Source organism: Heloderma suspectum, chromosome 4 (assembly GCF_057233095.1).
Source record: "Heloderma suspectum isolate Gila_16-S chromosome 4, 16-S_ref, whole genome shotgun sequence".
In the NCBI taxonomy this organism is placed as follows: domain Eukaryota; kingdom Metazoa; phylum Chordata; class Lepidosauria; order Squamata; family Helodermatidae; genus Heloderma; species Heloderma suspectum.
The window spans coordinates 49,487,944-49,515,015 of record NC_139461.1 but is presented as its reverse complement, the minus strand read 5'-3'; the positions used below and the strand labels follow the sequence as shown (position 1 = coordinate 49,515,015).

Genomic DNA, 27,072 nt, shown 5'->3' with positions numbered 1-27,072 from the left:
GAGGAGAAGCCACACAAGGACAGGGTAGTAGAATTATCTCTAGCTGACATTGGCTGAACTGATCCTATGGAAGTACACAACTCAGAGGGAAAGATGTGGGGAATGAGGAGTAGAAGAAGCATGACTCCAGGGGCGGGGAGGCCAGAACCCTGACTGAGAAGGGTAAGAGTGTCTGTGTGTGTGTGTGTGTGTGTGAGAGAGAGAGAGAGAGAGACACGGAGAGAGTAAATTAATCGAATAGCAATGAATTGAAGGGCAAATTGCCTACAGCAGTGTGCAGTGGTATGTAGGAGTAGGTGAGTAGTGGGTGCTCACTGCTCCAATAGTGGTGTTCATGTGAAAATAGAGGTGTTTCAAGTCTACAAGAGACTAGAGTGTCTTTTTTTACCTATGAAATGATGCAAGATATGGATTATCTGAATCATTTATCCTGAGCTGGTTTTGCCATTCTAAATATTACTACAAATCTCTATGAACTGTGAAATGACATGGGAAATTATTCAGCCCTTGGCAAACACATCACCCTTTCCCTATAAGCAAGAGTAGCCTTTGTGCGCTCGCTCTCTCTCACACACACACACACACACACACACCTATCAGGATGACTTTCTAAATATGAATGAAGTATGGAAGAGGACCAAACAGGTCTGGTCTAGATGGGAAACTGCATGCGAAGCTCATGTATGCCTCCTTGAGTTCTGTGCTATAAATGAAGCTGACTGGTGGGAGATTCAGGACAGATAAAAGGAAGTCCTTCTTCACACAGTGCATAGTTAAACTATGAAATTCGCTACCTCAAGATGTAGTGATGGCCACCAACTTGGATGGCTTTAAAAGGGGGTTAGACAAATTCCTGGAGGAGAAAGCTGTCAATGGCTACCAGGCTTATGGGCTCTGTGCTAACTCCAGCACCAGAAGCAGTATGCCTATGTTTGCCAGTTGCTGGGGAACATGGGAGGGAGGGTGCTGTTGCACTCATGTCCTGCTTGTTGGTTTCCCATGGGCAGCTGGTTGGCCACTATGTAAACAGAATGCTGGACTAGATTGACCCTTGATCTGATCCAGTATGACTGTTCTTATGTTCTTAAATATATTAAAAATCAGTATCAATCAATCAATCAATCAGTATGAAATGGTTTTCTTCATGCTGCAACAAAATGTTTGGGCCAGGCTTTTGAAGCTGTAACCATGTGATTGCTGCTGGGCTGTGTGGCAAGCTGCTACACATGCTAACATTTTTTTTCTGTGGAGGAGTCTCCAACAGATTCCATGTTTGTTCGTGCAAAGTGGGCCAAAGCATGAAAACTTAACAGAATCCTTTAGGTTAAGATTTCACAAATACCATTATTTGTTTGTTCTACTTGAGAAATGAACTAGTAGCATCTCAGATTTAAACCTCACTTGAGCAATGATAGTGATAGGATCTAAAATATGACCACAATGAAGCAGAGTGAACCACTAACATAATTCTTAGTTGTACCCTGTAAGAAATGTTATGCCCTTAATTGCTATATAAATGGCCTCTTCCTCACCAGAGTCATTTTTCAGTATTGGGAAATATGTGCAGCTTTGGAGTTTTGCTACCTAGCCAGTGAATGAAGAAGCCATATGGTTTGCTTTAAAATACACTGTTGACCTCTAGTTAAATGTCAGGTGGCATACTTGCAAAGAAAACAACTTATGTATATTTTGATTTGCATATAACACTTGAAAGATTCTTAGTATGGAAATTACTTAATAAAAACCACAGAATCCTGAAAATGCTTATGAACTCTTAAGTGCTGGAATGTAGTTTCAAATTGGTGGAATGTGTAGAAGCTTAGGATAATAGCTTAGGAAATCATGATTGTTCTGTTAATTGCAGAAGAATACATGATATCCTGGATAGTTTTATAAGAAATAACAACATAAACACGAGATCAAATTATTTGGTGTAAATACTGAATCTTATCAATTGCAGCGTAGCTACACAAAGTATTCAGACATTGTCTCTCCCGGATGAACTACACAATCAGAGAGGCAGTCTTAATGTACAAATAAGATCCCACTGTCATTTGATGAGAATTAGCTGTTTGTTCTGTTTCTGCTACTAACATGTTTGTTTGTTTGTTTGTTTGTTTACCCTTCTGAGCTATTCTGAAAAGAAGAAATTGCCAGTTCCTAATGGAAACATATTGATTGCACTAAGCAGCTATATATAATCTGCTCTGGACTTCTTGCAGTGATCTTTAGTATTTAACAGGATGGAAAAGATAATGTGTGCTGATTGACACGAGCCAGATAAAGAAAGGGCAGGCTTTCATCATGGTTAAGATATGTTTCCAAGCTGGCTTTGAATGATCATTTCATTAACACACAATAGTGTTTTAGTCTCTTACTTTGCATGATGGATATTTAATAAGCCAGGGACTGAACTTCCAAGCTGAAATCTGTGAATATTGGTGAAGTGCTAAATTTTAGCGGACCTGATTTATGAGTATATTTTAAATTCATAGAAATGTAGGATTTAAAATTGGTTTCCGATAATATTCTTTAAAAACCACTGCACCTTTCTTATTGTCAATTATCATTAAACTATATACTTCTCATGATTTTCTCTTTAGATCAATTAAGTTATTAAATGATATGCCTAACCTGAAGTGAATATATGCAACTAAACATAAACCTTTGTCATCTTGTTTTAAGGGCTGAGGTCAAGCGAACCAACCATGACCGGCAAAACGCAGACCAGTAATGTCACCAATAAGAATGACCCCAAATCCATCAACTCCAGAGTCTTCATTGGCAATCTTAATACAGCCATTGTCAAAAAGGGTGATATAGAGGCAATCTTTGCAAAGTATGGAAAAATAGTCGGCTGCTCTGTGCACAAAGGTTATGCATTTGTACAATACATGAGCGAGAGGCACGCGAGGGCTGCTGTGGCAGGAGAGAATGCCAGGATCATTGCAGGACAACCACTTGGTGAGTATCCACATGTTAACTCATATATTCATTTATTGCTAATACCTTGTACAATCATTTTTCTAACTGTCCATAAATGGTGCTGCATCCACTTGAACTAAAGCAACTGACATATTTACTGTTGTGCTTTATTGTTTGTACTTTGTTCTAACAGTGATCATAAATGAGGGGCAACTTAGCATCCATGAATGAACATAGGTTTACATAAATACTTGGTTCTTTAATCAGAGGTGTACATATATTTATTTTTTATGTCAGCTTTATATTGGTACTCAATATGGACACTTAGGTCCGCATACCTATAATACATCTCCCACACCAATGAGTTATGAAGCTGGTTTGTTTAAACAAACTGTAGTTAACATTAGCCACTGTTTAGGGTTTGAATGACACACTAAGCTGTGGTTAATGGAAATCAGGAGCAAAAGATTCCAAATGGTTCACAGCTGCACCAAAGGAGGGTGGATGGGGAAGAGCATGAGCCCAATGCTCACTCTGTCTCATTCTTGCTATGCTACACTATGGTTTAGCACAAGGAGTATTTCCAGTTCATGAAAATGGCAGCCCGGTGTATCTCTGAGTATTAATTTGAGCCCCCATGTTCTCACTGGAGATAGAGGATGGAGTGTTACCTAAACCCAACAACTATTTCCTAGTTTTTAGTATATCTGTGTAAGCCTTTTCTAATTTGTGCAAATTGTACACACTTCTATGTTGCTGACACAAGGTATTCATTTTAGTATTTTGCGGTGGGAGGCGCCAGTAGCTAGCAAATAATAATATGCAAGGTATAATGTAATTATGTAAAATGAAATATGGCCATCAAGGACTTGATTCAAAAAGCATTATCCAGTCTGGTACCCTGTAAAATTCATCCAGGAATGAATTATGAAGTGGTGTAGGCATTAGTGTGCTGGTTTGCTGCCCAGAAATCATAAATTTAACTAAATGTCTCTTATAGCAATTGTAGGGAAACCAGGGAGATCTATGTTGTTATTTGTCTATAAGTGTATAGCAACTTGTTTGCACTAACCTTATATCTTTATTTACCTTTTTTTTAAAAAAAAAACCACAAGTTTAACAAGTTCTATTAGATTTTCTGAAGAAGAAGAAGAAGAAGAAGAAGGATTAAGTACATGCACTAGCAGCTGTATGCCCCTTGCTCAGACCTCATCTCAGGCATGAACTCATGGGTAGCGTTAAAGCCACTGTCTTCCTGCTACCACCATCTGCAGTACGGGGATATTAATTATTACTAGTGTACTATTCAGGAGTTTTTCCGGGACTAAGATAATGGATGTGAAATTCTCTACATGCCTATTAAAAACAGTATGTGAGTAGTAAATATTAAGAATTTCAGTGGTCACAAGAAATGCATATTAAGGGTGAATACTGACCATTTGCCAAGGGGTACATTATTATAGAAGGCAAACCACATAGAGAGCCCAAAATAATGTCTGCCCATGTGGTGGGGATAAATTTACCACATATCTGAATCTGATTAGAATTTTTGGGAAGTCGGGACATGTTAACATTTTCCTTAGTAGAATTGCATGGGTGGACATGACAGAGAACAGATTTTTCATACACTTGTGTACCTATTGTGGTTAAGTTACCACTTTGCAAATGGTATGACAGATATCTTCAGCTACAGAGTTGCATTGACTGAGATTTTTGTTGTTGGAATACTATAAAATTGTGCTGGATACAGCAACAGGGTTGCACAGCTCTCTCTGGTAATCAGTTTCCTTTACAACTGCAGTTACTAGCATTTCTGCAGATAAATTTGCATTCTGTTCCTGCCAGGTTTTCCTAGCTTATGAGGAATCCACTGTCCTACCATTTTGTAAGACTCCACTCCCTCCCTGTCCCTAACTTATCTCTTGAGTTGCACCATTTTTATGTTACTGTACATCAACTGATAAACCTGTTACACTGATGCACGATCACCATGACCCAGAATTTAACATTGATTTCCTAAGCGAACAGTATAAGACTTAACTTTTTGTGGGAATCCTTTAAAGCTACTACATATATTCATTACTTGTTGTAAAAGAAATCCAGCATCAAAAACATTCAAGTACTTGATAGGAGTAACAAAGGATTGTCTACATTCAGCTCCTTTGGTTGGTATCCTAATAATTTAATAAGCTAATAAATTAGTTCCACTGTGGTTTCCCTCCCGTTTTGTCTCTGTAAGTATTGTTCACGTACACCTGCCTTCAGGTCCAAATTAGACACAGTCACAAAGTACCTAGTGAGCACAGACTGACATATAGCCACGAGTAAAATGGTGGCTACAGATAATTATTTTGGACAATGCAGTCTATTGCACAACCTCTAGGAAAGTACAGGAGCCCTGTGGGAGCTTCCTAAAACATGACAACCCCAGTAAACATACGACATGTGGGGCAGGTAATAAAGAATACCTTTAGCAAGAGTTCAACCTATACCTCTCTTGTAAACTGAACTGATGTGGCAATAGAACCATTTGCCCCTTTTTCACATCTTGTGCCCATGCCCCAAACACTTGTTTTTAGCGTCTCAAGCTTGTAGTGGCTTATGGAAGTGAAACATTCCAACTGTGTTTGCAGAGCCTGTAATCTCCAGGGTGAATAAATTTATCACTACAGCCTGAGTCTCCAAGACAGCATTAGTAATGTCACATGTTTATAATGGTTGTTTTCTCATTTCTGAAAGAAAGAAGATGAGTCCTCTGTGCAAAATTGTTTCTGTACTAGCAAGGAATCCAAATATGCATGCATGCATGCTTTTAAAAGTCATCCTAAATAGCCTATTTACAAAATCTTTAAGAAGTAATCCTAAGCCCTTTTTAGTCTCTATGAGTCCACTTAATATGCTGGTTGATGATATAATGAATACATAAATTAAGTAATCAATTCAATTTATAACCCAACCTATCCAGAAGCACTCAAATTACCTAACAACAATACACAAAACAAGGATATTATGTACTAAAATGTAGCATCTAAACCATTAAGAAAATATTTGAAATTGCAGTGGCCAGTTGATACAGTAAGTACTTCCACACCCCTCACTGGGCTATGAGCCTGCCAACAGCCCCACAGTCTCCCCACAGTTGTTTGTGTGGTACCCACCAACTGTCTGAACCAGGCCATAATAAATCAGAGAGAGATTTCAGTGAACAGATGTATACATACATCTACATAGAATTGTTTTTAATAACCCAGTCCATTTAAATTAATACAGGCAGATATACAGTAATTGCAGTTGTGTACCATGGCTGTGGGAATTTAGGATAACATAATTCACAGCCAGGGCATGGAGATTGTTTCCATTTATTCATTTATCACATTTGCCCTTACCTCCATCTCACTCTTCCCCACCACCTATGCCATCATAGGGAGCAATCTACCATAAGTTAGTCATGCCTAAATATCACTGAAAATCACTAGGACTAGAATGTTTAACCCTGTGTGTAAGCAGGGCCAGTTCAAGTTTTTGTGGGCAACAGAGCATCAGTGGGCCCCTCTTGGCACGACCCATTTAACATCACTCCTTCTCCTCTAACCACACCTCTTCTCTCTTTTGCCCCTCCCACTTGTCCAACATGACAGCCCCCTCCAGCTATGATCAAAGGAAAACTATGCAAACTTGCCTTTTTTAATTTATTAGTACTGTGCTGAACATTTCTTCCACATTATTTTTTTACCATTCTTATTCAATGTGATAGAAAAGAAATGGCTTTCAAAAAGAAGTTCAAAAGAGAAGAAATTTCAGAGAAATTCCCATGGGTTGGGTTCAGGGTTCTTATCTTACTCATGAGGTGACTGAGGAGTGTGCGTGAGTGTCCTGTCTTTCACTGAACAATCATCTTTCTGCACCTGCATTAGACACAAGATGTATCCACAATCTGCCTTCAGGAATTTAACATTTGAAAGTTCTGTGGAATGTGCAAAACCCTAAATGATATCTAGAGTTGAGCCAGAATTTCTCAGAAGTCATTTTTCTCTGAGATTTTTCTTTTCTTAACCCCCTAGATATAAGGCCACTTTGCAGAATTTCCCCAAATTTTCTTCCCCTTTTTGGTGGGTGCTTTCCCTCTCTCCCACCCCCACAATGCGCCAGAACAATGCTAGGTAGGGGGTATTGTGGACAATACAAGATGGGAACCAGGCTGCCAACACAGTTGCTTCTCTTGCCACTTGCAGTGGCAGTGTGAGAAAACAAAAAACCTTAGGAAAAAAGAAAGAAGCTGTGCTAAAGCCCCGGCCAGTGGTGAGCCCTACCTGTGAGAAACTGTTTAAGAATTTCTCCTCCCCCTGAAGAAATTTGGAGAAATTGTCCCCCCAATTTCTCTGCCCTCAAATAGGGTGGACAATTTCAAGAGGTCATTTGCACACAGCTATGTAATTTATTGCTGCAACAAAGCAGCAAAGTGTCTTGTGAAACTTTAAAGGTTTCACAAAACAACACACAATCCTCATAACCCTCATCAGATCAACTTATTGAAAAAGGTACATCTCTAGGGCATGCAACTAAGGCTGCAATCCTATATGCTGGGGGTGGACAACATTTGATGGGTCAGGGGCTGCATTGGGGCCTCATGAGTGGATGGTGTCCATGGTGAGTTCGGCATCAGAAGATGGTGCCAGGACACACCCGTTCTCTCTCTCTCTCTCTCTCTCTCTCTCTCTCTCTCTCACACACACACACACACACACACACATCCCTTCTCCACCCCCCATTATTCCGCTGAAAATCGTTCTTCCTCACTGCTATTAGGTATCTTGAATGAGATTGCTTAGGATTGCTGCAGGGGGAGCCTTTAATCTCACACCCCAAGCTGCCCTGACAAAGAATGCTGTTTCCCACCATCCAGCAGATAGTGGGGAAAATGGGCGGGGCACCCCACGGCTCTGTGGGCCACACGGAGAGCAGCCAAGGGCTACAGGTTTCCTCACGTGTCCTATACACACCTACCCAGGAGCAAGTCCATAGAACTAAATGAGGCATGCCTCTGCCCCATTGAACAGAATGGAGCCACATTTTCTGGAAAGCAAGCCCAGTGAACTAAATGTGGCTAACTTCTGAGTAGACATTTATAGGATCGCACTATGAAACACTTTCTTCTTTCAGCAGCTGTCAGCTGGTTGTAGTCATAGATATGGATATATACATGCATGAAGGATAAAACTAAGGATAAAACTCTCTTCACACCTTGGTTTTTTAGCAGGATCAATTGTTCTTCTTTAATCACTGGTTTTCATAGGAGCTTTAAATGATGATGCTGCTCTCCTGATGCTGTCTCACAACTTCTCCTCCCTGTGTTATCTGAGAATGGGGAAAACACTGCATTTTCTGTGCTTGCGATTGAAATCACCATTTCTCCCCTGTGTATTTCCCCTTTATGGGGGCGTGTGCTAGGGGGTGTTGCTGGGCGGTGTTGAATAACATTGTCTTGACAACAAATCGTAGGGAGGGTGGGGGAGGTCACTGACCACGCTTCCAGTGACCGTTCCATCCTTCCTCTCTCCCATTCCACTACGAGCGCTTGAACTGTAAAGTGGTTAACCATCCCAAATGTTTCTCCGAGATCCCTAAACACAGCAGTGCTTATTTCTGGGTAAACTCATTGGCTGTAAGGCTTTCCTTTCCTGGGAGTAAGTGCCATTGAAACCTGTGTGGCTTGCTTCTGAGTAGGCATGCATAGGAGTGCATTGTGAGTCTACTTAGAGTAGCAGTCTTAAGGTCTCCCAACCCCTTGAATGCATTTTCTTTGAACCTCCCGCTCCCATTGACTTCACTGACTGCTTCTTCTCCCTTTTTCTCACCAGACTGATGGGCTTTTTTCCTCCCAGGGTGGATGGGGGAGTCTCCCTTCTCAGCCATGCAGGAGAAAGGCTTGACAGTTAGGATTTCAATGGGTATTAAAAGTGCCTTTTCTCTTCACCTGAATAAATTCATCATGCAGAGCTTGGAATGGTCATTTTTAATGGTTTTGTTTTTGTGTGTGGAGTTGTTTTAGATAAGGCAGTAATGCTGAGGTGGTTTTCTATAGTACTCCCTAGGGATGTGCAGAACCCCTACCTTTTGTTCTGGGGGGGTTCCCGCAGGGAGGGGAAGCGATCTGTTCCTCCTGCAGCAATTCCGCGGAGCCGCCAGCCGGCTCCATAATGCCAGTGATACAGCCACCATTGCCATGCCATATCACTGGCTGAGGGCTCACTCCGGACACAAATGGCATCCGTTATGCCATTTGCAGCCATAAAGCCCCTAGTTTAAGTTAAATTCAGCCATTTACAGCTGCATTTAGCTTAATCTAAGAGCTTTATGGCCGCAAATGGCATAGCGGATGCCATGTGCATCCGGAGTGAGCCCTCAGCCAGCGATATGGCATGGCAATGGTAGCCATGTCGCTGTCGCTATGGAGCCAGCCGGCGACTCCACACAATCACCGTGAGGAGGATCCAGCGGAGGAGGATTCTGGAGGGTGGCGAGGTGAGTTGTGCCGTTCCGCCACCGACTCTGGGGTCCACGGCGGAATTCTCTACCATCCGTAGTACTCCCTCCCACCTAGCCAGCCATATCTCTTCTCCTAGCCCACCTTGGAGGGTTGTTTGGAAGCCAGAATAAGGACAACAACAGCGCGGGTGGGGTGGGGGAAGCAAGCTGGCTCTAATGAAGAAGGTGTCCCCTGTGAAGTGGTCTCCTGGCAGTGTGGGACTGCTAGGGATGGCTTGGTGTATTGACTGTATAAAAGTTCATTTGTGGATTTCTTACTTCTGTACCCAGGAACCTGGAAATTGCATACCCTTCAAACTCAGTAGTGCAAGCAATATACTGCATTTAATTCCATCACACACTGACATATTTAGCAGAGAAGGACTAGCAGTGCCAGCAACCTTGGGGTAAGCCACCGAGAAGACTCTCTCTCCCTAGGGGGGCAGGGGACCAGCTCCCATAGCCCACTATCCAGGTCACTAGAAGGGCTTCCAGCTTCACTCCTGCTGTGGAGGAGTGGAGGGACAGGCGGAGACATTAATCATGTTACAGGAGCCAATGATCAGGGGAGGGAAGGGTGCATGGGCCAGCAGCCCCATCTGTCCTGATTTTTCCATGTAGCTCCACCCAGCCATGAAAAGGTATAGAGTGGTGGGACGTACTCTAAGAGATGCCTGTATACAGGGCCAGTCTAAATCCCAGAAAGGATCTGGAATCAAAAGGACCGGTTTGTAGTGGGATACAATGCCAGGTGTGAATTTATTGATTTTTATTTATTAATTAAATTTATTAATCGCCCATCTGCCTGGTCACCCAGCCACTCTGGGCGATGTACACCATATAATAAAACTGTTTAAAACAATAAAATTCTACAATAAAAATGTTTTCTAAAATACCCTAACCCACCCCAAATGCCTGCCTGAACAACCACGTTTTTAATGCACGGCGGAAGCTCATTAAAGAGGGGGCATGGTGGAGTTCCCTAGGGAGGGAGTTCCACAGAGTGGGGGCCACCACAGAAAAGGCCCTCTCCTTCGTCCCCACCAGTCTAGCTGTCCTGGCTGATGGGACAGAGAGAAGGCCATCTGAGGCTGATCTTGTTAAGCGGCCTGTCTGGTGCTGCTGGAGGCACTCTTTAAGATAGGCTGGGCCGGAACCATATAGGGTTTTAAAGGTCAAAACCAATGCCTTGAATTTGGCCTGGAAAACAACTGGTAACCAGTGCAACTCCTTCAGCGCTGGAGTGATGTGATCTCGCCGGCAGCTGCCTGTAATCAGGTAAGCCGCTGCGTTCTGTACCAGCTGCAGTTTCCGAACCATCTTCAAGGGTAACCCCACGTAGAGTGCATTACAGTAGTCTAAATGAGAGGAGACCAGGGCATATACTACCGATGGGAGCAGATGGTTGGGAAGGAAGGGGCACAGCCACCGTATCAGATGGAGTTGATACAGCGCTGTCCGGCTCACAGCTGACACCTGAGCCTCCATGGACAGCTGGGAGTCCAAAATGACCCCCAGGCTGCAGACCTGATCTTTCAAGGGTAGCCGTACCCCATTCAACACCAGGTCAACATCCCCCAGCCTCCTCTTGTCTCCCACCAAAAGTACCTAGGTCTTGTCAGGGTTCAGCTTCAGCTTATTCCTCCCCATCCAGCCACTCACCATCTCCAGACATTTGGACAGGAATTCTACGGCCAACCTTGGTGAAGATTTGAACGAGAGGTAGAGCTGCATGTCATCCACATATTGAGGACACCGCACCCCAAACCTCCTGATGATAGCCCCCAGCGGCTTCACATAGATGTTAAATAGCATCGGGGAGAAGATGGAACCCTGTGGTGAGTGGCCCCGGGTCTGAAACTTCCTCTCCCAATACTACCCTCTGGTACCTGCCGGAGAGGAAGGACCAGAATCACCACAATACGGTGTCTCCAATGCCCAACCCCTTCAGGCGGTCCAGGAGGATACCGTGGTCAATGGTATCAAAAGCCGCTGAGAGGTCAAGGAGAACAAGGAAGGAGCATTCACCCCTATCCAGAGCCCTCCTCATATCATCCACCAAGGCGACCAAGGCCGTTTCTGTCCCATGCCCAAGCCTGAAGCCCGGCTGAAATGGGTCTAGATAATCAGCTTCTTCCAAGTGTGCCTTCAACTGCATCGCCACGACCCGCTCAATCACCTTGCGCAAAAATGGCAGATTTGAGACTGGGCGAAAGTTGTTCAGAACTTGGGGATCCAAGGAGGGCTTCTTTAAGAGCGGTCTTATCACTGCCTCCTTGAGGGCTGATGGCATCACTCCCTCCTCAAGGGAGGTGTTCACCACTGCCCCGATCCCCTCACCCAGTCTCTCTCTGCAGCCCATAATGAGCCAAGATGGGCAAGGATCAAGTAAGCAGGTGGTCGGCCTTACAGATGAAAGCACCTTGTCCACTTCTTCAGGAGGAAGAAGCTGGAACCGATCCCACAAAACCAGTTTGCCACAGGCCGCCTCCTGCTCACTAACTGTATCCACAGCGTGCAGAGTAACACTCCTAATCTGATCAATTTTATCTGCAAAGTGCCTTGCCAAGGCCTCACAGGAGGCCTTAGAATGCTCCAGTGGTTCTGGAGCCACAGGACCGACCAGGCTCCGGACCACTTGGCCTCCTGGAACAGCACTCTGCAGACACGATAGAGGCAGCATAATATTCCTTTTTTGCTGCCTTCACCTCCACGTGATAGGCTGAAGATACAGCTCTAGCCCGTGTCTGATCGTCTTTGGAGCGAGACTTCCGCCACCGGTGCTCTAGCCGTCTCACCTCCTGCTTCAGAGCTCGTAACCGCAGATTGAACCATGGTGCAGTCCGAGCCCTGTTCAGGTGGAGAGGGCATTTCGGAGCCACCCGATCTAATGCCCCAGTGTTTGCAGCATTCCAGCCACCCACCAGGGTCTCGACTGAGTGGCTGTTGGCGTGCTCCAGAGAATCCCCAAGCACATTCAGGAATCCGTTTGGATCCATAAGATGCCTGGGGCGGACCATTTTAATGGGTCCTCCACCCCTGCGGAGGGGTTGTGGAACCGAGAAGTCTAACATCACCAGATAGTGATCTGACCATGACAAGGGGGTGGTGGATATAGCCCCAACTTCCAGATCACTCCCTGCTTCTCCAGAAACACAAGGTCTAGTGCATGACCGGCTACATGGGTGGGCCCAGTTGGAATATGGTGCAGCTCCCAGGAAGCCATGGTCTCCATGAAGTCCCAAGGTGCTCCTGTGAGGATGGCCTCTGAATGTACGTTGAAGTCCCCCAACACCAATAAGTTAGGGGACTGTACATGCACATCAGAGACCATCTCAAGCACCTCGGCCAGGGAGTCAGTCATGCAGCGGGGTGGACGGTACACAAGCAGAATCCCCAGACTGCCCTTTGGGCCCAACCTCCAGTACATGCACTCAGCAACCTTGGTCTCCCGGAAAGGGGGTCTGGAGAAGACCAAGGACTCTCGGTAGATAACAGCCACACCCCGTCCCCGATCCCCAGACCTCAGCTGCTGTGCATATGAAAATCGGGCTAGACACATGGCTGCAAGAGTTGGAGCAGCAGCCTCAGCCAGCCAGGTCTCCGTAATACATGCCAGGTCTGCACCCTCTTCCAGGATCATGTCATGGATGGGGGAGGTTTTCTGGGTAACAGAACTGGCATTGCAGGTCTGAAGAGAGCCTAAGTAAAGACAGATTCACATTATCACTTTCCAGTAGGTGCTTTTCCTCTTGCAAGATTTTCTGACTACAGTTGAAGTGAGGTGCCAGGATTTAAGCCTACATTGAAGCCTACCATCTGCTCCAGGGCAGCCTAACCCTGCATAAACTGTGGATTGTTTGCTCAGATATAACGACCGAAGAGTTCAGCTTTGGCTTTCCTACAAACTTTTTTTAATTGGTCTTGGCCACATCACCAAGGCTGCTGCATGTTGATGTTGTGAAGATTCCTAACAAGTCACATGTTTGAAGTGCCAGTAAAACGACATGCCATTTGCAGGTAATGTCCAAGATGACATAATAGGGCTAGCATGCCTGTATTTAAGTTTTGTGATTCAAAATTGAAACAGTGTAACTTCAAACCACTTCAAACCTTCTGAAAGTTGTCTTGCTGAGGAAAACTAGATACATTTAAAAAGCAATGGCTTTGAGGTGTCCATTATCATTTGTGTTCTCATAAGGTAGGTCACAGTTATTCCTGGATAACTGGAATGTTGATATACACTTGGAAACCGGAGGCTAAGTGATAATGCCATCCCCAAGACATATCCATGATGGAAGAGCTGAGATTATTACTGAATTATTCCAGGTAAAAGATGAATACTCTGACTACTTAATACTTTGGTTCCAAGGAAGTTGGATGGCCCACGCTTGTCTTGTCTTTCTGTGTAATACACGCATACACCCCAATGTTTCGCTCTATGCAGCTTGTATTCAAAGAGCTTTGTATTAGAACTCATTACCCCAAGAAGAACAAACGAATAGCAAAGCAGGTTTCTAACTGAGCCCTACCCCAGTTTGGTAGTGTTTTAATGTTCAGTCTCGAACCTTTTCTGGAGCAGATCAATACTGAACTTGTTTGCATTCTCAGTTTAGGTGCCTGGCACATATAGATGTTAGTCCAGCTGGAAATGCTTGGACTGAAACTAAAATGGCCCTTCCAGGCACAGTTACTTGGCTGTATGCCCCCACTAAACATAGTTGGACTTACTTTTGAGTTAACAGTGATTATAAATGGAATGTACTGTTACTTTTTTTTTTTACCCATTTGTGCTTAAGTTGGGGAATAGGTTCAATAATGATAGAGATGTTTACCTTTACATTTCTTGGGGAACCAGTAACCTGGTGGGTGGTAAATGGGGTAAGACTTGTTAAAATTTCTATAGTTGTGACGCTACACTGACTCTGGTTCTTACGCTCCGCATTGAGAAGGGGCCCTACTGCTAACGATAATAACATGCTGGCTACACCATTTTTTCTTCCATTGACCTATCTCAAATAACACTAGGCTTGGTAAATACTGCTAAAGCAATATTTTATTTTTTTATTTTAAAAAAACTTATATCCCACTTTTTTCAAAAAGAAACTCAAAACAGCTTACAACAATAATATCTGCATCCAATAAAACCAAATCCACCAAACATAATAAACAATAATCATAAAATACCAACATCATAAAAACTAAAACAATTTTAAAATAAAAAACATCGAGTCATAAACAAACAAAAAACAAAGTGAAGGCATAGAGAAAAGAAAAGAGCCATAACATCTTCAACTAAAGTTTCAAGGCACAAAACCTTTAAATGGCTGTTACCTGAAAAGGCAGAACACAAGCAACCTTTAGGCAGAAAGACATTTGTCTGTGAACTTGCATAGACATGTGCCAGTCACTGCTCCAATTTGTTTCATATAGTTTCCCCAACCTAGTGCCCTCCAGATGTGTTGGACTACAACTCCTATTATCCCCAGCTAGTATGAGGGGGCACCAGGCTGGGCTTTGAAGGCTGCTTTAATATACTCATGCACTATCTAATCAATACAGTGTTTGAAGACTATTCACACAGCTACAATAATAAAACCAATCAACAATATAAACCGGTAAAAATGTGAAAGCCGGAGGATAAAAGCAAGAAAGAAGGCTGCAATTCTATTGCTACTTACCTGGGAGTAAGCTTCATTGAACACAGTGGGACTTACTTCTCATGCATAGGATTGTACTGCACAGGCAGTAGGCACTTAAAAACAACACAATACCCTGAATTAATGGACTTCAGCAAATAAAACCATTTTCACTTGGTGTCCAAAGCTAGGCATCAGGTGTATGACCCTGGAGAGCACATTCCAGAGCTCTAACACCTCTACAGAGAAGGACAGATCCTTGGTCATCACTTACCTAACCTCAGTAGGCAGGAGCACAAGTCTACCAGACTATGCACTTTGTGGTGCTTGCTAGGAGGCACGTAACACTGTATCAGAGTATGTCTGTAAGTAGCAAACGTGTACACTACGTGTATGGTGATTTAGTCCGTAATATACAGTCATGGCATAGAATTATAACAAACTACTTGCTAAATGTCTTTGTAAGTAAAAAAATGAAAATACTTGTGAAATGTATTCAAAAAATGACAACCAGCTGCCAAATAAATGGTTCTAAAAATAGTTAAGATCCTGAGTCAGCAGAAGATACCCATAACTTCTTGTACTGTGTATAGTCCCATGAGAACCTTGAACTATCTTGGCTGTTTATGCAATTGATGTATTAATCCTGTATTTGCCAAGTGTATTACTGGTATGTGCAGAATATTTCATGAATCAAAGCCTGCTGTTTTCCTTTAGGACAGCTGATTTGGAGAAACTTTAATGTGCTGCAGTCAAGCTGAGAAACAAACACAGGCTTTACACGGACAGTTATTGCTGAAGAGCGATGGGAACAACTCTCCACGTACTCCTACTTGGCTCTAGTGCTTATCCTGTCTCTGTGGGTAAATAACTATGCAAACATAATGAAGGAGGATTCTGTGCATAATGGGCCTACCATTATTGCAGGGAAAGAAGCTTGTCTGATTCTTTTATTTATAGATACATATATAAAACAAGTATCTACAAAACATTATTAATTGAAGTACTTTAGGTTTGTATTTAAAAATAATGGGCTGGGTTGAGAAATTTGATCTTTTGCTGGAGAAGGGGAATGCACGCTTGAACAATGGAAAGGTGATTTAAACAAACATGGAAACATTTCTGAGTTTCAGGCTGCTGCATTGCTGTGGTGGAGTGAGTCACAGAAGAGTTACTGAGTTGGATCCAGATATCCACCTGTGGAAGAAGGCAGGCAGGAGCTGATTTCCTGCCCCACTAGTCCACAGAACTCCTGAAAAGTCCACCCAGGAGGACAGGAGGCTGCAGGGCAAGAGGATGGTTGTGGGAAGTCCAGTGGAAACACCCTCTGTGAGTAGGGCAGGAGGTGCCTCTGCCTGATTTTCCATAAACTTCTCTTCCTTCCACAGCCTTCCACTCAGCTAGGGATGCTGGAGAAATTCGAGATGGATTAAAATGAGCTCGGATTTCTAAGAATCTGACCTGTGGAATCCATTGCGGAGCGACCCCTCAGGCCTTGTGGAATCCGTGGGCTTTCAGATGACTTTTTTTTTACTTTCCCGAAATGTACGCATATAAATCCATAGAAAAATACATAAGTTTCTGCTGAGGAAACGTTGAATGGAATGGGGGGACAATACACTAAATGTTACGTACTGAGGTAAATTGTGTAAATACTTACATAAATACTTACATAAATATTTACGTAATTACTTCTGTACTTTTCCGTATGACGGGGGGGGGAAATCACTTCCATCTGTGGGTGGATGTTGGAACAAAAGGCGCCTGACAATCCGCGAAACACAGACGGAGCAGATTTTACACTGTTCATACATCTCTACACTCAGCAGGGTCCCCAGCCTTCAAGGGAACTTTTGCAGGGACTGTGGACTGACAGGAAGAGGAGGCACAAGAAATGGAAAACTGGTAGGAAACAAGAGGTCTATAATTCTGCCCCCACCACCCAAAAATGTTCGATTTGTATACAGCTATGGAATACCTGAAATCTATCCATTCTGAGTTGCAACAGCACAGACACTGATCCAGAAAATTATATATACACACAAGAGTAAACCACATGCATGGGCATAGCTTGCTTTTTATGTTTTTGCCTCAGCAATACACCAATCAAAGATAAAAGTCACAATTCAGTCATAAAAGGGGCTTGAATTTTTGGCTATCAGAGCTCCTTTAGTGAAGATGTAAAAAAGAAAAGAAACACTAGCTATACGTAGCAGTTTGGATCACGGCCACTGGCTGCATCCTGGGGCACAAATATACAGTTAGTCAGATATTTTAGTGTGCTGGTTATATTTTCAGGTTGACCTCATCTGGGAGGCCGGTTAAAGATTTAGGGAGAAAAATGACTTAAGGCAGAGCTGGAGAAACGGAATGGCATCTGAGTCAGCCCTAGAGAGGGCACAGCATGGTGTCTGGAAAAGGAGGTTTGGCAGGGCAACAGTATTTTGACTGCAGGGTTGCCCTGAACTGCAAGAAGCAGTGGCCCTTTTAAAAAAGCCAAGTAAAACCAGAATGGCAGTACTTTGTGGTGTACAAGGAAGAAGAAAGGGGGGTAGCAGATCAAAGGCTTAAGCCAGGGCAGGGGATGTATAGCTCTCCAAATGTTTTTGGACTGCAACCCAGCCCTAGCCAGCATAGCTAAATGTGGGGGATGATGGCAGTTGCAGTCCAACAACACCTGGAGGGCCACACATTCCCTGCCCTAAGCTCAGGTACAACTTTTCTAGTATCCCCTCCTTGCTCTGATGCTACAGCACCAACCCTGGCCTGGACAGTTTGATGCTTTAGGACAGGCATCAGCAACGTCTGGCTGCCTGGGGCCGATTCTTCCCCAGGAACCCATGAGGGAAGCACCCTGTCCCCCAATGCTGCTACAATGACAAATTTGCTGCTGAAATTTGACAGTGTGGCAGCAAAAGAGGGATGATTTTTCCTGTTCTGTTGCCACACTGCCAAATTTTGACAGCAAGCTGTGCCTTATTTCCCTTAACAGAAGAGGGAAATCAGACTATCCAGGCTGCCTTGCCACCGAACTGATATATGTCAAATTTGGCAGCGGTGATGTTGGGGAAGCGGTGGGAGATGCAAAAAAAGCCCAGGGGAGTGCATGCGGCACATGGACTGTGTGCTGCCCACCCCTAATTTAGGAGAAGGGTGCTGTACTGCCTTTCTGTTTTCCTCAGCTATTCCCTTTTTCATCTAGCTTGGCAAAATCATTGGTCCAGGCTGGTAGTAATACTGAGGACCTCAATGATTGTGGGCATACCTGGCAGCTTACTGCTTGGTATTCTCTGCAGGACCACATCCAAAGGGAAATGTTCGACCTGGAAAATTCTGAGGCCCACTCTAGTAACAAGACTTAGAATTTGCAGCCCATTACTCCTGTCGGGTCTTCTTCTCTTTAGCCTGGAACAACTCTATTTCATTCTTCTATTCTTCAAAGAATTACTATGAACATTTTAATGAGAGGCACAAACAGTGAGCAGCATTCTCCCCCCCCCCACTCCCTAAATGCAGTATCCATCATTTTGGCAACACATTAACTAAACATGAAGTGTATTAGTCATTAGGCTAATCCTTCATAAACTGAAGAGGAGTTTTTCAGAATTATCTTAAACTTTTCAAATTCAAGGGGGGGGGGGGGTTCCCAGCCAAACCCAGTGAATAACATGGTGATTTAACAAATACGACTTCTCAAATGGTATAAAGGTCTTGTACTATCCAGTTATAAAGCTGCTATTGTATGTTAGCTTGAGAAATATGATTGTAGTGCAGCACAGAGCAAGTCTTATTTCCCTTCACTACTTACTTACTCACTCACTTACTTACTTACGTATTTATTTTATTCATTTCATTTCTATACTGCCCAATAGCCGGAGCTCTCTGGGCAGTTCACAAAAATTAAAACCAAAGAGCACACAATAAAACAATACAAAATATATAAAACATTAAAACTACAGTAAACAGTACAACCAGAATAAAACCTAGCAGCAGTGCATGGATTTAAAATACAGCTTTAAAACGCCACAGCTAAAAGACTAGGAAACTAAAATGCTAAAACACTGGGAGAATAAAAAGGTCTTCACCTGGCGCCAGAAAGAGTACAACATAGGTGGCAGGCTATGTTGTACTCTCTAGGGAGCTCATTCCCTCTCTAGGGAGCTCATTCCACAGCTGGGGTGCCACAGCAGAAAAAGCCCTCCTCCTAGTAGCCACCTACCTCACTTCCTTTGGCAGGGGCTCATGGAGAAGGGCTGCTGAGGATGATCTTAAGGTCCGGGCAGGCACATATGGGAGGAGGCGATCCTTCAGATAACCTGGCCCCAAGCCATTAAGGGCTTTGAATGTTAATACCAACACTTTGAATCAGGCTTGGAAATGGACTGGCAGCCAGTGCAGCTGGAAAAGTACTGGCATAATATGAGCTCATTGGCCAGTCCTTGTTAACAATCTTACTGCCCTATTTTGTACCAGCTGAAGTTTCCCAACCATTTTCGAAGGCAGCCCCATGTATAACGCATTGCAATAATCCAGACGAGAAGTTATCAGAGCATGGATCACTGTAGCTAGGCTATCTCTGTCCAGATAAGGGCGTAGTTGGTATATCAGCCTAAGCTGATAAAAAGTGCTCCGTGCCACTGAGTTCCCCTGTGCCTCAAGTGACAGTTCTGGATCCAAGAGCACCCCCAAACTATGAACATGATCCTTTAGGGGGAGTGCAACCCCCTCCAGAACAGGTTGAATATCACCTAGCCGGGCAGACAAACCACCCACTAACAGTACCTCCGTCTTGTCTGGATTGAGTTTCAGTTTATTGGCCCTCATCCAGTCCATTACTGTGCCCAGGCCCTGATTCAGAACAGCCACTGCCTCACCTGGGTTTGATGAGAAAGAGAGGTAGAGGTGGGTGTCATCTGCATATTGATGGCACCTCAGCCCACACCTCCGGATAACCTCCCCCAGCAGTTTCATGTAGGTGTTAAACAGCATGGGGGATAAAATAGAGCCCTGTGGAACCCCGTGGCACAATTGCCATGGCACAGAGCAATAATCCCCCAGCACCACCTTCTGGAGTCAGCCATCCAAGTAGGAGCAGAATCACTTCAGTGCAGTGCGTCCAATTCCCAACCCAGACAATCTATCCAGAAGGATATCATGGTCGATGGTATCGAAAGCTACTGAGAGGTTCAGGAGAATCAACAGGGTCGCACTCCCCCTGTCCCTCTCCCGGCAGAGGTCATCCCACAGGGCGACCAAGGCAGTTTTCGTTCCAAAACCAGGCCTGAAGCCCGATTGAAATGGATTTAGATAATCCGTTTCATTCAAGAGTGCCTGGAGCTGTCCGGCAAGCACCTTGCCCAAGAAGGGGATGTTGGCCACTGGCCTATAATTGTTAACATCCTCCGGGTTCAGATTAGGCTTTTTCAGGAGTGGTCTGGTTACTGCCTCTTTTAAAGCAGCTGGCACCACTCCCTCTCTCAAGGAGGAATTTACAACCTCCTGGACCCAGCCGGACATCCCCTCCTTATTTGATTTAAGTACTTTAGTCTATTCATAGGTGGATACAAGACAAAAGGGTACCATATGCTTTGTAATTAAATCTCTGTTTAATGCACATCTTATCATACTTATCAAGAGCACAGTCAGAGACTGTTGTGGCCATTGCTACCAGCCCTGGATTAAAATACTATCCCAGATGGATGAGTGTTTAAATTTACAATGCTGTAAAATGTGTGTATGAACAGAAGTTTTGTGTTAACTATTAGCTGTTGCCACTGTTGCATGTGGCATGGCTAATGTCCTTCTGCTGCCTTTGTCTGTTTATAAACTACATATCATAAAGGACTCTTTTTCTACTTAATTACTAGGTATTCACACTCATTGGCCCGGTTTGCACATCACAGAATTTTTCAAACATCCGTGCACATGGAGAACATCACATGGATGCCCACCAGACATCCATCAGAGGAGGTGGGAGGGTGTGCATGGTTCCAAGAGTGGGTGGGGCTAGTCCCCATGGGCCAATTGCCCGCTCTGCACATTTTTTCACTGTGGAGGTAGTCGTGTGAGACAGCAATGAGGGCCAATAGGCCTGGCCAGTGCCATGTATGAACCAGTCTCTAGACTTTTCCCCAGAATACTCAACAATGTGCAGGGCTTCCATGGTCCTCATCCACGGGGGTCCTTGTCCATGGTCCACATCCACAACCTGATGTAAAAATAATAGGGAGTTTGAAAGCCACTGCTTGTACATGTATGAAAGGACCAAAAAAGGATATAACATTCAAAATTGCACAATGTTTTATGAAAAATTCTTTCTGTTCAACAAAAGGATATAAAAATTATATAAATAAATGGGGGAGCGAGAATCAGAATATCAGTGAAGAGGGTGTGATTTATGGAAGAGTTCATCCCTACTTTTGTCCAGCGGAGCTTTTCCGAGTGGTTCATGGCCTGTTACATTCTGGGCCAGGGAGAGAGACGGTGGAACCCTCGGTAGCACGCTGTGACAAGTTTGCACGGCACTTTGAAGATAAAGTCGCTGATTCGTCATGAATTGGACACCACGATTAATGCAGTTCCATTGGTAGAGGCGTTCAGAGCACCATCTGGTCCAGTTTTATTGGATGAGTTTCAGTTACTGAGGCCTGAGGATGTGAACAAGGTGCTTGGCCAAGTCCAATCGACCACTTGTGTGCTTGACCCTTGCCCTTCATGGCTTATTAAATCAAACAAGGAGGGGTTGTCCGGCTGGGTCCAGGAGGTTGTAAATTCCTCCTTGAGAGAGGGAGTGGTGCCTGCTGCTTTAAAAGAGGCGGTAATTAGACCACTCCTGAAAAAGCCTAAACTGGACCCTGAGGATGTTAACAATTCTAGGCCAGTGGCCAACATCCCCTTCCTGGGCAAGGTGCTTGAGCGGGTGGTTGTAGGACAGCTCCAGGCACTGTTGAATGAAACAGATTATCTAGATCCATTTCAATCAGGCTTCAGGCCTGGTTTTGGAATGGAAACTGCCTTGGTCACCCTGTGGGATGACCTCTGCCGGGGGAAGGACAGGCGGAGTGCGACCCTGTTGATTCTCCTGGACCTCTCAGCGGCTTTCGATACCATCGACCATGGTATCCTTCTGGATAGGTTGTCTGGGTTGGGAGTTGGAGGCACTGCATTACAGTGGTTCCGCTCCTACTTGGATGGCCGATTCCAGAAGGTGGTGCTGGGGGATTATTGCACTGTGCCATGGAAATTGTGCCATAGGGTTCCTCAGGGCTCTATTTTATCCCCTATGCTGTTTAACATCTACATGAAACCGCTAGGGGAGTTTATCCGGAGGTGTGGGCTGAGGTGCCATCAATATGCGGATGTAACCCAGCTCTATCACTCTTTCTCATCAAATCCAGGTGAGGCAGTGGCTGTTCTGAATCAGGGCCTGGGCACGGTAATGGACTGGATGAGGGCTAATAAACTGAAACTCAATCCAGACAAGACGGAGGTCCTGTTAGTGGGTGGTTCATCTGCCCGGCTAGGTGATATTCAACCTGTTCTGGAGGGGGTTGCACTCCCCCTAAAGGATCAGGTTCATAGTTTGGGGGTGCTCTTGGATCCAGAACTGTCATTTGAGGCACAGTGGAACTCAGTGGCATGGAGCACTTTTTATCAGCTTAGGCTGGTATACCAACTACGCCCTTATCTGGACAGAGATAGCCTAGCTACAGTGATCCATGCTCTGATAACTTCTCGTCTGGATTACTGCAATGCATTATACATGGGGATGCCTTTGAAAATGGTCCGGAAACTTCAGCTGGTCCAAAATAGGGCAGCAAGATTGTTAACAGGGACTGGCCTGCGAGCTCATATTATGCCGGTACTTTTCCAGCTGCACTGGCTGCCAGTCCATTTCCGGGCCCGATTGAAAGTGCTGGTATTAACACTTAAAGCCCTTAATGGCTTGGGGCCAGGTTATCTGAAGGATCGCCTCCTCCCATATGTGCCTGCCCGGACCTTAAGATCATCATCAGCGGCCCTCCTCCGTGAGCCCCTGCCAAAGGAAGTGAGGTAGGTGGCTACTAGGAGGAGGGCTTTTTCTGCTGTGGCAACCCGGCTCTGGAATGAGCTTCCTAGCGAGGTTCGCCTGGCACCTACATTGTATTCCTTTTGGCGCCAGGTGAAGATGTTTTTTATTTTCCCAGGCATTTTAGCATTTTTGCTTTCTGAACTTTTAGCTTTGCTGTTTTAAATCTGTATTTTAAACTCCTGCACTGCTGCTAGGTTTTATTGTGGTTGCATTGTTATATTGTGGCTTTAATGTTCTATATATTTTACATTGTTTTATTGTGTGCTCTTTGGTTTTAATTTTTGTGAACCGCCCAGAGAGCTTCGGCTATTGGGCGGTATAGAAATGAAATAAATAAATAAATAAATAAATAAATTTTATCAGTATGAAAAGAGACCCACAAACCAGATTAGGCAGTGTCTTGGATTTTCTTTCAGACCTGCAATTGCTACCACCTGGATTTCAGAATTATCTAGATTTGTTAGTTTTACATATAATATAGTATAATATATTGTGCCAGTATCAGTCAGTAAGGGAAATCTGCATTTCTCCCCACTCCCACCCCCAAATTCGGGCATTTACATTTTTATTTGCCACCGTCACCACCCGAAATGAAAAATAGTAATGACACACTGGATACATTTGTAGAAAGCATATCAAACATATCAAAAGAGGTGTAGTTTTATAATGCTAGAGTGTTAACTAAACTGATGCAAATGTGTTGGAAGCAGACTTTAAAACCATGCTCATGGAGCAGCTATACTTAGCACAGAGCTTAAGTCGGAAGACCCTCTTTCTGTTATGATTCACATTCAATTAATTAGAATGGTGCCGAAGTTCAGGAATCTGCAGCGTCATATTTTCTATTGTAATTTCATGCTTGTTTCCTCTGAAATTGCGCTCTGTGTGGGAAGGAATACAAATGTAGAATGCCAGACCCAGAGCCCCCCTGGAGTCAGTTGGAGTCAGAGTTTTAATCGAGCTGTGCAAAGTCGCATTGACGTCAGCTGAGAAGTTTGCTGGAATAGAATTATGCATGGACTGAACTGTTTGCAGATCTGTCCACAAATTACATTTTATGAAAGGGCACTACAGTTCTGTGTCACTTTTCGTGGGCATATACAGGAATAGATGAGTGATTGCCACACTAACATGGCAGTCACATTACAGGAACAAGCAGCATATAAATGTCAGGATTCGCTTTTGCCCTGCTGAGAACTCCAATAGCCAAATCAACACTCAGACAAGAGGCTGCATTTCCAAGGTTTTAATTCCATTTACCCTAATGAGGCATACAGATGCAAATTGCTAGAGACTCACAGACTACAAAGGAAAAGCCTTCAGGAATTCAAAGGGGAGCTATGAAAATTGGTCTCCGTTTAGGAAAAAGGCAGCAAACTCTCTTAACTTAAGGGGTGGGAGGGAAAGATCTCCTCCTCTCCCGTGACACCTCTAGGTGCAGCTGTTGACACTGAGCCAATCAGGTAGAGCGCCTAAGCTCAGCCCCTGTGATTTCCCACTTGTGCATGCATCTGTGCCTTGCATCTAAGAGTTCAGGTTGTCCTTCCCTCACCCCCCCATTCGCTATCGCTCACAGGCATGTGTGAAGGGAGGGCCTCTCCATCCAGCTGTGCCTCTGAAGCTTGGGGAAGTTCCTCCCCCACGTGTTGCAGCTCCTCCTCAGAATCTGAACTGTTCTGACACTCTACATGCTCAGAGGCAACCCTGACATCAAATCGGTGGAGTTCCTGCAACCTGAAAGCAGCTTTGTGTAGCCTTTAGGCAATTACTATAATGCTGGCTATCATCCGCCCTCAGCGTGACAGTGATAAGCTTGAACACATGGCAGCAAGATGTATTAAAGCAGGGGTGCAGACCTCAAGCCCATGAGCCAAATCTGGCTCTCCTGGAGTCTCAGTCTGGCCCCCTGTAATTCCCCAGATGGCTTTTCCCCTTTTTTCCTGGCCTCACTCCCTTTTCCCTGACCACCAATTGCTTGGTGGTTTCCTGGCTATTGTGGAGTTTTTTCCACCATTCTGACAGGTTGAAATGCATCTCCCACAGCTTTGTTCCTGGCAGTAAGAGCTTTAAGCTAGAGGATGCTGGTATTTCTTGTATTTTGGCCCCACTTCTATTGTCATCAGCCCTGCCCACCACTGGAACACAGCCCCCAAGAGAGAGCTTCTGTGCAATGGAATTTGGCCCTTGGCTGAAAAATGTTCAGTACTCTGTACTAAAGGCTCAGTACTTAGCATACAAGTGAAAATGGATCACAAATTAATGTATCTATTACTAGCAAATGTATGAAGGGAGGACCTTGCAGAAACTCCAGGAAAAGAAGTCCAAACACACAGAGATACTCTGTCTGTACCTCCCCCTCCAAGGTCTCTGTGGGAGTACCCAATCCATTCAGAATTAAGAATAGGGGGCTAGTTTTGTGCATGCTGCAGTTTTATGTTTAAGTGCAGCACTTTATCCCCATGTGAAATTTGCAAAATGGAATATTTAAAAGGGAGCATTCAAGAAAGTCTAAGGCCTGGGGAATGAACAATTAACATAATAATCTCTCCATTGCTAAAGCCACCATTGCTGATGGCAGAAATCATGGTTTGATCTTAGCTTGTTTCAGTAAACCATATTTTAAACTTAAAGTTTGGCCTGACTTGGACATAGTAATACATTATGGTTAGTTTAAACCAGGAAGCAGATGGTTCAAGTCACACAGGAGGGAAGGAGAGGGAAGTGGGGAGCAACCATCATAATACTTATAATCTACCATCTGCACTTCTAGTACTCCAAGGTTGCTCAAAAGTTGGTAGAAATCAATGCCAGAACTCCAGTAGTTGCTTATTCTGCTGAGTTTGTTAGAAGCGGATCTGAGAACCTTAAGCATGTACTTTACTTGTCTTATGAGCAAGACTGTAATCCTCAGCCCAGTTAAGGTGGAATACTGATTAATTAATATACTCATTAATTCTCTGTGGAAAATTAGTGAAATCTGAAAGACATGTGTTTAACACTGGAGTTAAAGAAGGTTTAAATCTAAATAATCCACCTTAACTGCCATCTGGATTTCAACCAGCATTGTACTTGGATTTAAATCTGTGTGCATCTGACCTAATGAGTTTCCCTGCTGCCCCTGCCAATATGTAGTCTAGATTTGTATTTAGTATCGAAGTGTTATTCCTAAATAAGCTAGTGAGATGAAATTCAGGTTTACTGCTAGTAATTGTAGCCAGGCTTTAACAATGCTGAAATGCAAAGGAATTAAAAGAAGCAACTAGATGACAATACATTGTCTAACTGTTCTGCAAAGAAATGGTTCAAAATTATTTATCTTAAAATTTAGGCATGTGTTTTCACAGGATTTGCAGCTCACTCGTCCTGCTTAATTTAGTCATTTCTCAATATATGCTGCAGGGACGATGCCACCAATGTGTTGAGGCAAGTTTCAGATATGCTTTTTTATATTAGATGGAGATACAGACTTTAAAAACTTTGGGGGTCAGGGAAAGACATGATTAGGAGAAAATAATAGCAGTCATTAGGGTACCAGCAAATACCTTTCTAGGGTAATCTTTGGAGGAACCCGCTAATGCAGCTGTACAGCTGCACAACGTGTCCCTTGATTATGGTTGATTCAGATCTTTATTTATTTAGGTAAAAGCAGCTTTACTATTTTCCCATTCCTTGTGACCTTTATGTCTCATTTAGTCTGGAAATTGACTGCTGCTCAGCATTTTCCCTCCATACTAAAAGCTGTTACTCTGCAGGACTTATATTTAAAGCCTGCCAAGCAGCTATTTGCCAGGCTGGAGGGGAAAGGGGCTGCCTGTCATGCCACTTAGGGGCTTTATTTATTGTAGCAGTTGCTTGGGAAATAGTCACCATCTGTACACGATGGTATGAGCATGAAGAAAGGATTTGATTTTT

General features: G+C 44.0%; 1 protein-coding gene across 1 annotated transcript in view; it reads left to right on the top strand.

Annotated features, from left to right (window-relative positions):
• Positions 1–2,708: 2,708 nt before the first annotated feature.
• The window catches only part of RALYL (RALY RNA binding protein like), a 190,286-nt gene continuing 165,922 nt past the window's right edge, over positions 2,709–27,072 (top strand). The window contains exon 1 of the mRNA XM_084851454.1: positions 2,709–2,964. Within this exon, the coding sequence (XP_084707580.1) occupies positions 2,709–2,964 (256 nt within the window). The remainder of the gene's footprint in view (positions 2,965–27,072) is intronic.